This window comes from Gopherus flavomarginatus, chromosome 2, assembly GCF_025201925.1.
Source record: "Gopherus flavomarginatus isolate rGopFla2 chromosome 2, rGopFla2.mat.asm, whole genome shotgun sequence".
In the NCBI taxonomy this organism is placed as follows: Eukaryota; Metazoa; Chordata; order Testudines; family Testudinidae; genus Gopherus; species Gopherus flavomarginatus.
Window position 1 is genome coordinate 257,268,092 of NC_066618.1, and position 13,467 is coordinate 257,281,558.

At 40.4% G+C, this 13,467-nt stretch overlaps 1 protein-coding gene across 5 annotated transcripts in view; it reads right to left on the reverse strand.

Annotated features, from left to right (window-relative positions):
- The window catches only part of RAD54B (RAD54 homolog B), a 118,231-nt gene extending 104,811 nt beyond the window's left edge, over positions 1–13,420 (reverse strand). For 4 of the 5 annotated variants that reach the window (XM_050940719.1, XM_050940715.1, XM_050940718.1 and 1 more), the window contains exons 1-3: positions 13,256–13,378; positions 4,797–4,950; positions 3,485–3,665 (exon numbers count right to left, since the gene is read on the reverse strand). In XM_050940719.1, coding sequence (XP_050796676.1) covers positions 3,485–3,665; positions 4,797–4,934 — 319 coding nt within the window. In that variant the 5' untranslated portion in view covers positions 4,935–4,950; positions 13,256–13,378. The other variant, XM_050940716.1, reaches the window with a different exon arrangement.
- Between the last annotated feature and the right edge of the window lie 47 nt (positions 13,421–13,467).

Consider the following 13,467-nt stretch of genomic DNA (forward strand, 5'->3'; position numbering starts at 1 on the left):
TTCACTCACTAGTAGCATTGTTCTAAGTTAGTGGTCCCCAACCTTTTTGTGGCCAGTAGCACATTCATGTTTTCAGAAGAGTGTGGTGGGCGCCAACAATTTTTTTAAGGCTTATTTTGTATATGTACATTAAATATACAAAAAATCATATTTAATATACATAATATATGAATCCATAAGAAAAAAAAGGATAATTTTACATGTTAAAGGTATTAATAAATTTGGAAAACACTCTTTCACCTTATCATGTGAATTTGCTCTTTTTTATCTACCTGTAAGAAAAATTAAGGCGTTTTTACAAAATAAATATCATAAACAGTTTTCATCTTATTTATTTTTAAGAAGTTAAACATTGTTGAACTGCTGGTCCAAATATATTTTATTTATTATTCTTACTTTAACATAGAATGAAGCCTAGAGCCCCAGAGTTCTCTGTCCCCAGCAGGGGCGGGGCCGTGACTTCTCTCCCCTGCTGGGCACTAGGCAGGCACACATAAATACTTCGGTGGGCGCCATGGCACCCGCGGGCACAGTGTTGGGGACCACTGTTCTAAGTTTTCAAAATGTGCTGCTAGCACATTTTAACAACTAGTCACCATGCTTTGCTATTATGCAAACTAACTTAGCTGCCAACAAGTCATGTCCTATGTTCTGAATACAAAAAAGCCCAAGTTACACTACTGCACTTTGCCACTTCAAAAGAGACTGATATTCCAACAACAGTAATGATTAAAAAAAAGTATCCTCCAAAACTATGTATTTTTGAAGGAGCATCATATTTTTCACTAGTCATAATTATACTTAAACGGCTTGTTGTGTAATAGGACCTTTTTGTCAATCTGCACCTAAATATTAAAATTCAATACAAAAATTCTTCAGGGTTGTGTGTCTGAGAACATGCATGGTTTTAATCAGGAAAATTTTCCAGAAAACAAGTACATAATATTTTCAGTCTAAACTAAAGCTAGAAAGGCAAGAATTCTTTTATGTTAGCTATGAGTACAGTTTTTACATAGATGCTATCTAATACAAATTGTATACGTTCCAGAAAAGGGACACAATGAAAATGTGCAGCTGGAATGTCAATTTTCAGGTTTTAGAAGATTGAATGCAAAGCATTCTCCGGGAGCGGTATCAGAATGACCATCCAAATGAACTCAATTGTCTCAACATCTACAGGTGTTTCATAAGAATTTCAGTGGTAACTGAGGCATTTATTTGCACATTCTCCTGCTGTGTTTGAAACCTAAAAAACACAGCAGCATTGTGCCGGTACAGAAGAAACAAAAAGTGAAACTTACTAATCCAGCTTCATTGTCCAAACTGAATGATATGTAGGTAACAAACAGATATGGTAGAAGAAATTAAGATTTGTTAAATTGTTTTAATCATCTAAAAAAAACTAGCTTTTACTAATAAAAATTAAATTACATCATCACGATAATATTCCTTTAACCAAACCAAACTGATTTTACCACTTGGTTAGAAAATTCATATATAAATTCATTACAGTCAAAAAAATCTGTGGAATCTGATTTTCATGACCGGTTTCTATTATTTTTGAGTTTCATAACAGCAGCAGTTTTAACAAAATAAAGTTGATTGTTAAGTTTCATGCTCTGACTGAAGTTTATGGCTTACATCATTTATAAAATTGTTGCAATAGTTGTGCTGAGTAGCAGATGAAATGGTACAACTGGTAGGACTTATATGGGTACCTTGGAAAATACAGGATACTGAAAACAAATTAAGTCTTGGTAAAGTCTGGATCCAGGGATATGCTAGCAGAAACTGGTGCTTGTATCCCAGTAATAGTGATTACTTTAAGCAGTATTTATAACAACAACAAAATAAAGCTCTTCTTATATAGTGCTTTTCATCAGCGCTTTACAAAGGAGGTCAATATCCATTTTACAAAAGGAGAAACTGAGACACAAGAGATGAAGTGCCTTGTCCAATGTCACCCAGCAGGCGAGCTAGGAACGGAACCCAGTGTCCTGAGTTTTAGTCCAGTGCTCTATCCATTAGGCAACACTACGTCCCTCTATTCACAACTCTATTTCAGAAGTACTAACACGGATCTCCACAGAAAATCTATGCCAGCAGTATTCTCCCTTTAGCACTATGACTTCCAGTGGAAATCTTTCACTTCTATAGCAATTTTTGTGGGGGAATCTGCGGACAGAGGTTCTTCCACAAGTATATCATTTTGAAGCATCTGCCAGTGTGCAATTTAATGGACCCAGAGAACACAAACACTGAACATGCACTTACATTACAGAAGACCATAAATTACTCAAAACCAAAAAAAGTTGTCCTCTGGCCACTCTTCCTACCACACACAAACACTTTAAAACTTGTGTTTAAATTATAAGCATCAGAAGGAACAGGTGTTAACGTACAAGACAGGTAAATGTGAGAGTCTTAAAAAGTTGAGCAGTCCCTTTCAAACAAACCGAGGTTTGTGATTTTATTGTGAAAGCCTAGATCACCATAATCCATGAGGACAAAACAATAATTTCTAACCACCATTTTCACAGTTCCTTGCAATCATTACAAGACACATCAGGTAAAGACTCAAAAAAAAAAGTACTGAAAGAAGCCCCTAACAACCGCTCCAAAGAAGTCAAGTGATCATATGCACCAACATACATTAAGAAGTTCTGTAAAAATGTAAGCAAAAATATTAAACCATCACATCAGTTACATTTTATAATAGGGTTGAACATCACTTTGTTAAACAAAGACTTGATTACAATTCCAATGGTTATAAAGAGTCACAAATTGTAGTTTAAATTATAAACAGTTGTGGATTTTTTTTTTTTTAATGGCAGGCCCAATTAAACACACTACACTTAAAATAATGTTATTATTAATCATTAAATTAAGCCATAAAAATTAAAAATAGTAACTTAACAGAAAACAAAAAGTGTTAGGGCTTGTTTATACGTGAAACGCTACACCAGCACAGCGGCAGCATTGTAGGGCTTCAGTGTAGACACTACCTACGCCAACAGGAGGGGTTCTCCCATCAGCACAGGTAATCCACCTCCCCAAGAGGCAGTAGCTAAGTCAACAGAATTCTTTGGTCAACCTAGTGTTGTCTACACCAGGAGTTATGTTGGCTTAACCATGTTGCTCAGGGGTGTGGACTTTGAACATCCCTGAGTGATGCAGCTGGGCTGACCTAACTTTTTAGTTCAGACCAGGACTTAGAAAGGTGGCACCAAAAGCTGGTCTCCAAGAATCTCACCACTTTCTTTTAGATCCCCTACCCAATAAAAAGGAAGGGTTGAGGAAAGCAGTGGATTTGAGCAACTTTAATTTTTATTTTTTTTTGGTAATACAGGAGATAATTCTACCACTACAAGACTTTAAGCATTTATGCAACATTCATGTCGTGTTAGTGAGTAACAAATCAGCCTCATGTTTTTCAAATACTTCCAAATTATATCACAGCAACTTTAAAAAAGTGGACTCTTACCTGCTTTAGTTCTATTTACTTTTTTCATTCCAGCAGCCTTACACTCATTTTCTCCATTACACTTTTCCATGGAGCTTATTTCTCCAAGAGATTCCACAGCCTGTGTAGAATTTATATTTATTCCACATATTCTAGAAAGAGCTCTTGTATGCCCAGAGCCGCTCTGCTGTTTCTCTTCTACCTACAAAAACAGAAATTCAGGATAGCATTTTCCCAACCCTTAATGGAAAAGTGAAAAATCTGCTTTTCCTTGAAAGATGCATAGTTCTTTTCCATATTTAAATGTATTACAGAAAATACCAGCTCACACTTTACAAAAATATTAAAATCTAAATTTCTCCTGTTGCCATTTTAAGACAATAATTAGGTACTACCCACATCCAAACTTTAGTAGCTCTCTGCAGTTTTGAAGTTTGGTTATACAGGTCAGGATCAATCATTCCTTCTCTGTGGTAAGTTTGCAAGTCATTCTAATCCAAATTCTGCCACTCTTTACTTACACTGAATAGTCCCATAGATTTTCAGTGGTACCAACTGAGAAGTGAGGTACTATTCATGCATAAGGATGGAAAAATCAAGCCTCTACTGTGTATATTTGTGTACATACACACTGACACATGCAAATAAATAAATGTGCTTTTAATATAAATGGCCATCCGCAAAAGCAGCAACTTCTATTTGTGAATTTTATTCAACAGAAGCCTTAAAATTAAAGATATAACTTAGATAATATTTTTACCTCAAGGTCCCAGAGACACAGACAAGGTTTTCATCTCGAGGCCAAAAGACTAAAAACATCAAGACACTTGATCATGGCCTTGGATAGGCCAAGAGATTACTTACACTTGATCTTGGCTCATAAATGATGACATACTGAACTTCTTTCTGTGTCAGAGGCTTTGCTGTCTTGTCGCCACACTGTGACTCAGTGTATTGACATTTTTGAATTACCCATCTTAAGAAAGGACCTTCTTTTGTGAAATGCTTTTGCCAGGATTTTCAATACATTTTACAGTTCAACCTCTCAGTAACCCAGTGAAGTATAGGCCAACTCTGCAACCCACGCATTGGCTACAGTAAGACTTGTATACATGCTGAATTCTGATACTTTTTACTCATATTGAGTAGTACTTTTACTTCAATGGTGAAGTTGGAGTAATAATGGGACTGACTATTTGAGGAATAAGGTGCAATTCAGCATGACTTAAGGTCAGAATCTGACCCATTACGACTGCTTGCATGAGTAAGAACTAATTATTTTAGTTGTGGTGCTGCATAGCTAAACATTTCCCCATCCCATTTTTCTTTTTACCTCAGTCAACTTAATTTCTGGGACCAGCTGTTCATTTTCTTTCTTCAGACAGATGGTGTTATTTTTTCCTGGGGGTATAAACCTTGGCTTTTTAGCTGAATTCCCTAGACGTTGACTTGGAGCTGCTGATCGCCTCATATTTACTTCTGCCAGTCTGAAAAACAGCAGTTACAGAAGTTTTTTGTAGCAAGAACCTTTAATGGCAGAAATATTTCAGGATATCACTCAACACGCACATCTTAAAAATTAAAGTATCTATCACAGTCTGTATCTCAGATCATTTCCAAGAGTAATTTTAGTTGTCAAGTTTAACATACTATATGTACAAAATTGATGCAAGATGTTCAAACAAGACATGCAACTACCATAATTAAAAACAGAGAAATGGAAATAGTAAACTGTATCTTCGCTAATCCACACTGTAGGACTCAGTCATTAACATTTCCACTTTCACCTAAGAAGCCAATGATGCACTTCTCAAGAGCAAGAGGTACTTTAAGGATGAACAGTATACAAATTACTTTTCTACAAACTGTACATGGACTAATAAACACAGACATTTGGGAATGGAAACTTCTCTTGTGCCCTTCACAGCTAATCTTGAAAATCCATTACTGTACTCATAAACAAAGTACTGAATGTTCAAGATGAGCATCTGAGATTAGAATTCTGCCTTTAATAATCAATTAAACTGGTTGTGTAAACTCCCCATATCAAGATGGGAATAGAGCTGGGTATAGTCTCAGCTCTATATGCACTGTTACAGTCCAGATATCTACTCTGTATCCTTTATTTCCAGTAGCACCCACAGAGTGCTAGTTGCTTTCCAAACAAAGATCATTGTCCACGCAGATGAACTCAAGACTATAATATACGTCAAGAAGTCATTCTGATACAGTATACTTGCATCTGTTGCAACAGAACTTGAAGAAGATAATGTGTTTTTACTATAAAAATGTTATGTGGCAGTACAGGGACACAATGTATGGGTTAAAGTTTTGTTTAATTCTCTGAGATTATTTTATAATTGGGTTTCCAAAATTATTTGTTTTAATTACATGACAGACATTGACCAAGAATACAGTCAAACCCCAGTAGGCCTCCATGTAACACAAACATCTCTGTCCTTTTGGGAACAGGACACAGACAGATTTGGTAGCCACTGTATACTCCAGTGGCACAAATCTTTTTTTGCACTATTTTGCACTCTAGTGGTCTACAAGCTGCACAGCAACCCTTCTAAGAACATTCACACAAAAGCAATTAAGAGGCTACTGTTAAGAAAAAACACTTCTTAAAAGATTTAGATACAAAAATGCTTAGCATCAATGACTGTTTTATAATTGTGGTTTACCTAACTAGTCAAACAGAGTGCATGTATGAAGCTACTGGCAGAGCTACACCTGGATGAAAGAATGATCACCATTTGATTTCACTCTGTATGTTAGTCACTTTCAGTGTGGTTGAACCAGGGCCACCCAGAGAGGGGGGCAAGTGAGGCAATTTGCCCCAGGCCCTGGGTCCCGCAGGGGCCCCCACGAGAATATAGTATTCTCTGGTATTGCAACTTTTTTTTTATGGAAGGGGCCCCTGAAATTGCTTTGCCCCAGGCCGCCTGAATCCTCTGGGCGGCCCTGGGTTGTGCTAGGAACCACTCTTATTTAAAGAGATATCTTTGCTTTTCCCTGATCACATTCAAGATTTGCAAGCCTCTTCTTATGGCTCTATTGATGCAACCAGCAGCCACCTTTCTTGATTTTATAATGATTCAATATCAGTTCCTTTGTTGCTGTTAAACTTAAGAACCTATAACAGGCTCTCATGCAGATATGCATCTATGGAAAGATTTAGGTTGACTGCATTTTTTTTTAAATGTACTATTTTTACAGCAATGAAAATGATACCAGTCAACATTATTACAAGTTACAAGGGTTATACTTCACATATTATCTATGTTTTCTCAGGACCAGTCTTCTCTTAAATTGTAAGCTCTGGGCTAGGATGTCCTTTGCTATTACTTCTGGGGGAATTCTGTGCCACTGTGCATGTGCGGAATTCGCATCCCCAGAATTTTTTTTTTCCTACAGAAAATACATTCTGCCAGAGAGGCACTGCAATTATGCCTTTCACCCATGAGGGGATGCTGTTGTGCCAGAACAGAGGGCAGCTGCTACCACGCAGGAGCAGACCTCCATGGATAGGGAGAAGAGGCAGCCTTCCTCACAGCGCCCTGCCTGTAAGGCCAGGCGAGGAGGCATGAAATATGGGGGGCACAGACAAAGGGCTAGTGGGAGGACAGACTGGGGCAGGGGCTGAATGGGAGGGGTGTGCGGGGCTGCATGAGGATGAGGGAAAGACGTAGCTGAGTGAGTGTGCAGGGGCACATGGGGACAGGGTGGAGGGGATGCAAGGACATATGGGGATGGGGAGAGGCGGGGCAGCTGAGTGTGGGAACAGAGAGATATAGAGACGGGAGGTGCATGGACACATGGGGACATGGGCAGATATGCCTGACTGAATGAGAGAGGCAAGGGGTCAGCCAGGGTCAGCGGGGGGGGGGGATCCCCAACTCCCTAAAAATGCTCCCCTCACAAAAAAAATAAAAACAACCTGTTTCATACTTCTCTCACCTACATCCAACAACCCACCATATTCACTTCTAGGTTTCTTTCCAGCAATAACTTCCCTCTCCCTCAGTTCCTCTGTTACCCCTTACTCCCACAAGCCTTTCCACTACTTCTGAGGGGTGCAGGAAATACGTTTCTGTATTAAAGTCTAAATGAATTATTACTCAAAGTTCTTTATTAATATGCCTAGTAAGGAATTTGTCAAAAAACATTTCCTGAATCTTTTTTGTTGTCTGTATTGTTACAGACATACTTATTGACAGGTATTTTGAAATTAATTACCAAAATAATTGAAACTGGTGTGAGTATATTGTGTTATTTTGACAAATAAAATACGCAGAAATTTTAAAAATTGTGTGCAGAATTTTTAACTTTTTGGCACAAAATTCCCCCAGAAGTATATTATATATCTCTACAGCCCATAGGACATTTTCGGTGCTATTATAATATTACAGAATAAATATATATATAATTTATTGCAAAGCATAATGTAAAGAACACAGAGAAAAATATAAAAAGCAAGAGAATTTTACACTAGCTCACTTTTTCTCAATGTACATACTGCTACTTTACTAAAGCAATCAGTGAAAGAATACCCTATATGTACACATACATATGAATTTTTCGAATACAACTGAGTAGATCTGTACAGATACATAAGATTCCAGGCACGTTAGAAAAATTCCCATATTGGAACAGGTCCTTCTCCTGCAATTGACTGTACGAAACAGCTAACAAGAGCAGCATTAACATCTAGATCTCTCTTTCGGAGAATTCTCAAAATACAAATTATCATAGGACTTTGGAGTACTAGACAAAAGGAAGCCACTAATTTTTTCATCTAGATGTATAAGAAGCAAACAACATTGGATATTTTGGGGCAGGACCAGAGTACAGGTAGCTAGGTGCATTTTCTCCAGTGTTTGTCTGAAAGATGGCTTGCAATGTTACTCATCTTTACAAGCATTCATTACCATTGTGTTGCAAATTTATAAATCAGGAAAGAATGGGAGTGGTCTTGTTTCAGTTGATTATACTCAGGGCCGGCTTTAGGGTGATTCCCCCAAATTGGGCCCTGCGCCAAAGAGGGCCCCACACCCAGCCAGAGCGCGGCAAGTCCCGTGGCCCCGCTCCTCCCACCAGAGCGCGGCAACCGCGTAACCCGCTTCCCTAGCAGAGTGCAGCAAGCCCTGCGGTCTCGCTCCCCCAGCAAGAGCGCTGGCCGGAGTGCGGCAAGCCCCGCAGCCCTGCTCCCCTGGCCGGTGCACGGCAAGCACCGTGGCCCAGCTCCCCGGCTAGAGGGCTGCGAACCCCACAGTCCCCCTCCCCTGGCTGGAGCATGGCAATCCAAAGTACCACTGAAGACTTGGAGCGCTGCTCAGTGAGTACAAGCCCCACAAAAATCAGGCCCCACACTTGCTAAGCCAGCCCTGGTTATACTAGTCACATGTACCTAAATGTTCATGGGAGCGGGGCCTTAAATGTCATGCAAGAATGGTGTCATAAACAGATAGCTAAGGGTTAATGTCTCTTTCACCTGAAGCACCTGACCAGAGGACCAATCAGAAAACCGGATTTTTTCAACTCTGGGTGGAGGGAAGTTTGTGTCTGAGTCTTTGTCTGTCTGCCTGCTTTCTCTGAGCTTTGGAGAAGTAGTTTCTACTTTCTAGTCTTCTGTTTCTAAGTGTAAGGACAAAGAGATCAGATAGTAAGTTATATGGTTTCTTTTCTTTGGTATTTGCATGAATATAAGTGCTGTAGTGCTTTGATTTGTATTCTTTTTGAATAAGGCTGTTTATTCAATATTCTTTTAAGCAATCGACCCTGTATTTTATCACCTTAATACAGGGAGACCATTTGTATGTATTTTTCCTTTCTTTTTTATATAAAGCTTTCTTTTAAGACCTGTTGAAGTTTTCTTTACTGGGAAATTTCAGGGAAATTGAGTCTGTACTCACCAGGGAATTGGTGGGAGGAAGAAATCGGGGAGATCTGTGTGTTGGATTTGCTAGCCTGATTTTGCATTCCCTCTGGGGGAATAGGAAAGTGCTTTTGGTTTCCAGGACTGGGAACGGAGAGGGGGAGTCACTCTGTTTGGATTCACAGAGCTTGTGTCTGTGTATCTCTCCAGGAGCACCTGGAGGGGGGAAGGGAAAAAGGATTATTTCCCTTGGTTGTGAGACTCAAGGGATTTGGGTCTTGGGGTCCCCAGGGAAGGTTTTTCAGGGGGACCAGAGTGCCCCAAAACACTCTAATTTTTTGGGTGGTGGCAGCAGGTACCAGGTCCAAGCTGGTAACTAAGCTTGGAGGTTTTCATGCTAACCCCCATATTTTGGGCGCTAAGGTCCAAATCTGGGACTAAGGTTATGACAAATGGCCCTTACATTATTGCACTGCCCAGTTTGTATTTTTTAATATCATGAAGGGAGCAGACACCATGTTCAAGACGTTTATATAGCAATCTTAGATAGCAGGTGGCTCACCTTCCCTATCCTAATAACAACATCAGGTCAAAGCATTGTATAGGAATAATAATCAGGAACAGCAAAATAATCAGGTACAGCAAAATAGAGACAATGGATTTCAGGAAGGCGGATTTTGGTAAGCTCAGAGAACTGACAGGTCAGGTCCCATGGGAATCAAGAATGAGGGGAAAAACAACTGAGGAGAGTTGGCAGTTTTTCAAAGGGACAATATTAAGGGCCCAAAAGCAAGCTATTCCGATGGGTAGGAAAGATAGAAAATGTGGCAAAAGACCACCTTGGCTTAACCACGAGATCCTGCATGAACTACAAAATAAAAAGGAGTCATATAAAAAATGGAAACTAGGTCAGATTACCAAGGATGAATATAAGCAAATAACACAGGAATGCAGGGGCAAGATTAGAAAGGCAAAGGCACAAAATGAGCTCAAACTAGCTATGGGAATAAAGGGAAACAAGAAGACTTTTTATCAATACATTAGAAGCAAGAGGAAGACCAAGGACAGGGTAGGCCCATTGCTCAGTGAGGAGGGAGAAACAGTAACAGGAAACTTGGAAATGGCAGAGATGCTTAATGACTTCTTTGTTTCGGTCTTCACTGAGAAGTCTGAAGGAATGTCTAACAAAGTGAATGCTTATGGGAAGGGGGTAGGTTTAGAAGATAAAATAAAAAAAGAGCAAGTTAAAAATCACTTAGAAAAGTTAGATGCCTGTAAGTCACCAGGGCCTGATGAAATGCATCCTAGAATACTCAAGGAGTTAATAGAGGAGGTATCTGAGCCTCTAGCTATTATCTTTGGAAAGTCATGGGAGACGGGAGAGATTCCGGAAGACTGGAAAAGGGCAAATATAGTGCCCATCTATAAAAAGGGAAATAAAAACAACCCAGGAAACTACAGACCAGTTAGTTTAACTTCTGTGCCAGGGAAGATAATGGAGCAAGTAATTAAAGAAATCATCTGCAAACACTTGGAAGGTGGTAAGGTGATAAAGAATAGCCAGCATGGATTTGTAAAGAACAAATCGTCTCAAACCAATCTGATAGCTTTCTTTGATAGGATAATAAGTCTTGTGGATAAGGGAGAAGCGGCGGATGTGGTATACCTAGACTTTAGTAAGGCATTTGATACAGTCTCGCATTATATCCTTATCGATAAACTAGGCAAATACAATTTAGATGAGGCTACTATAAGGTGGGTGCATAACTGGCTAGATAACCGTACTCAGAGAGTAATTACTAATGGCTCCCAATCCTGCTGGAAAGGTATAACAAGTGGGGTTCCACAGGGGTCTGTTTTGGGACCAGCTCTGTTCAATATCTTCATCAACGACTTAGATGTTGGCATAGAAAGTAAGCTTATTAAGTTTGCAGACGATACCAAACTGGGAGGGATTTCAACTGTTTTGGAGGACAGGGTCAAAATTCAAAATGATCTGGACAAATTGGAGAAATGGTCTGAGGTAAACCTGATGAAGTTCAATAAAGACAAATGCAAAGTGCTCCACTTAGGAAGGAACAGTCAGTTTCACACATACAGAATGGGAAGAGACTGTCTAGGAAGGAGTATGGCAGAAAGAGATCTAGGGGTCATAGTGGACCACAAGCTAAATATGAGTCAACAGTGTGATACTGTTGCAAAAAAAGCAAACGTGATTCTGGGATGCATTAACAGGTGTGTTGTAAACAAGACACGAGAAGTCATTCTTCTGCTCTACTCTGCGCTGGTTAGGCCTCAACTGGAGTATTGTGTCCAGTTCTAGGCACTGCATTTCAAGAAAGATGTGGAAAAACTGGAGAAGGTCCAGAGAAGAGCAACGAGAATGATTAAAGGTCTTGAGAACATGACCTATGAAGGAAGGCTGAAAGAATTGGGTTTATTTAGTTTGGAAAAGAGGAGACTGAGAGGGGACATGATAGCAGTTTACAGGTATCTTAAAGGGTGTCATCAGGAGGAGGGAGAAAACTTGTTCACCTTAGCCTCTAATGATAGAACAAAGAAGCAGTGGGCTTAAACTGCAGCAAGGGAGATTTAGGTTGGACATTAGGAAAAAGTTCCTAATTGTCAGGGTAGTTAAACACTGGAATAAATTGCCTAGAGAGGCTGTGGAATCTCCATCTCTGGAGATATTTAAACATAGGTTAGATAAATGTCTATCAGGGATGGTCTAGACAGTATTTGGTCCTGCCATGAGGGCAGGGGACTGGACTCGATGACCTCTCGAGGTCCCTTCCAGTACTAGAGTCTATGAATCTATGAACATCCAAATAGGTACAAAATACAATGTAATTTGGAGTGCACCGACATAACTTGATCTACCCACCTAACTGGCAGTAACTTCCAACTATCACCTCATGAAATAGTGCAAATTAATCTGGAAAGTTTGCGTTATACATGGTATGTACATCAGATGTTTAAAAAATATCCAAATACTTAATTTTAAATAAAGTCCATTGAAAAAGAGTTTTCAGGGTCAGTGCAGTTTTAAAAGATTCTACCACAACAAATCAGGAGAATCTGAGATTTTGACAGATTTCATTTTATACCCCAAAACTTTACGAAAGGTTTTAATCAAAAGTAATGGGTATGGACTATTCAGGAACAGAAACAAGTAGATAAATATATAAATCATCTTCTTGTCAATGCCTGAGACTGACGTCTTTGATAGCAGCACTATTTCTTATTGCCTGTAGTAGTGGTTCAAGACTGGTGCATTAATTTAATTTCAGTTTATATACATATATCTGGAAACACACATTTACTTGGTTATACCTCAAAACAGAGAAAGATGGAGCTTATTTCTGATAAGAAGGCAGAGCATGTCTAATTTTACAAGACAAGTGGCTGGGAGAGAACAGTACGGAGGAGGGATGACTGCCAATATTCTCATAATAAGGGCATAGCCACTTAGCATCCCGGCCCACCCACATCTGAGCCAGGGTGTAGTGCTGCCAGAGCAGCCTGGAGCATCACTCGGGCACCTGAAATCCAGGCTGGAGTTATGCAACTGCCCTTCAGAAAACTGCGCTCTGGCAACTCTGCCTTGGCATTTTGTGTGTTCCCCCATGCAGGTGCCCAGCTCAGCAGGTGAAGCCCAGTGTCGGGGGGTACCAGGGCTAGGAAGAGGGCGTGGCATCTGGGGAGAAGCTGAGCTAGCACTGTCTGTCATCGCCCCTCCACCCAGAAGTCGGGGCTCACCAAAATCTGAGCTGCTGGGCCGGGCGGATTTCTCAGAGGGGCAGGATTTCTCCGCCAAGCCAGTAGCTTGTTACAAGCACCCTCTGCTCCCCCGCCCCCAGCACTCACTGCAGACGCCGCCGCCTCAGTCACTGCGCCCCTGCCCCACTCACGGAGCGGTGCGCCCAACTCAACCGTCCCGCCGCAGCCACCGGCTCCCGTCAGCCACTTGCCGCAAAGCGCATGCGCTATGCTTTCCTCCCACCGGCCATCATTCAACCGCGCATGTTCTTGTCGCCCATCCTCACTGCACCAGCTGTCCTGCACCCGCACGTGCCCATTTGCCTCTCCCGCCTCGAACAGGGTTGCCGGGTGCTGCAGTACG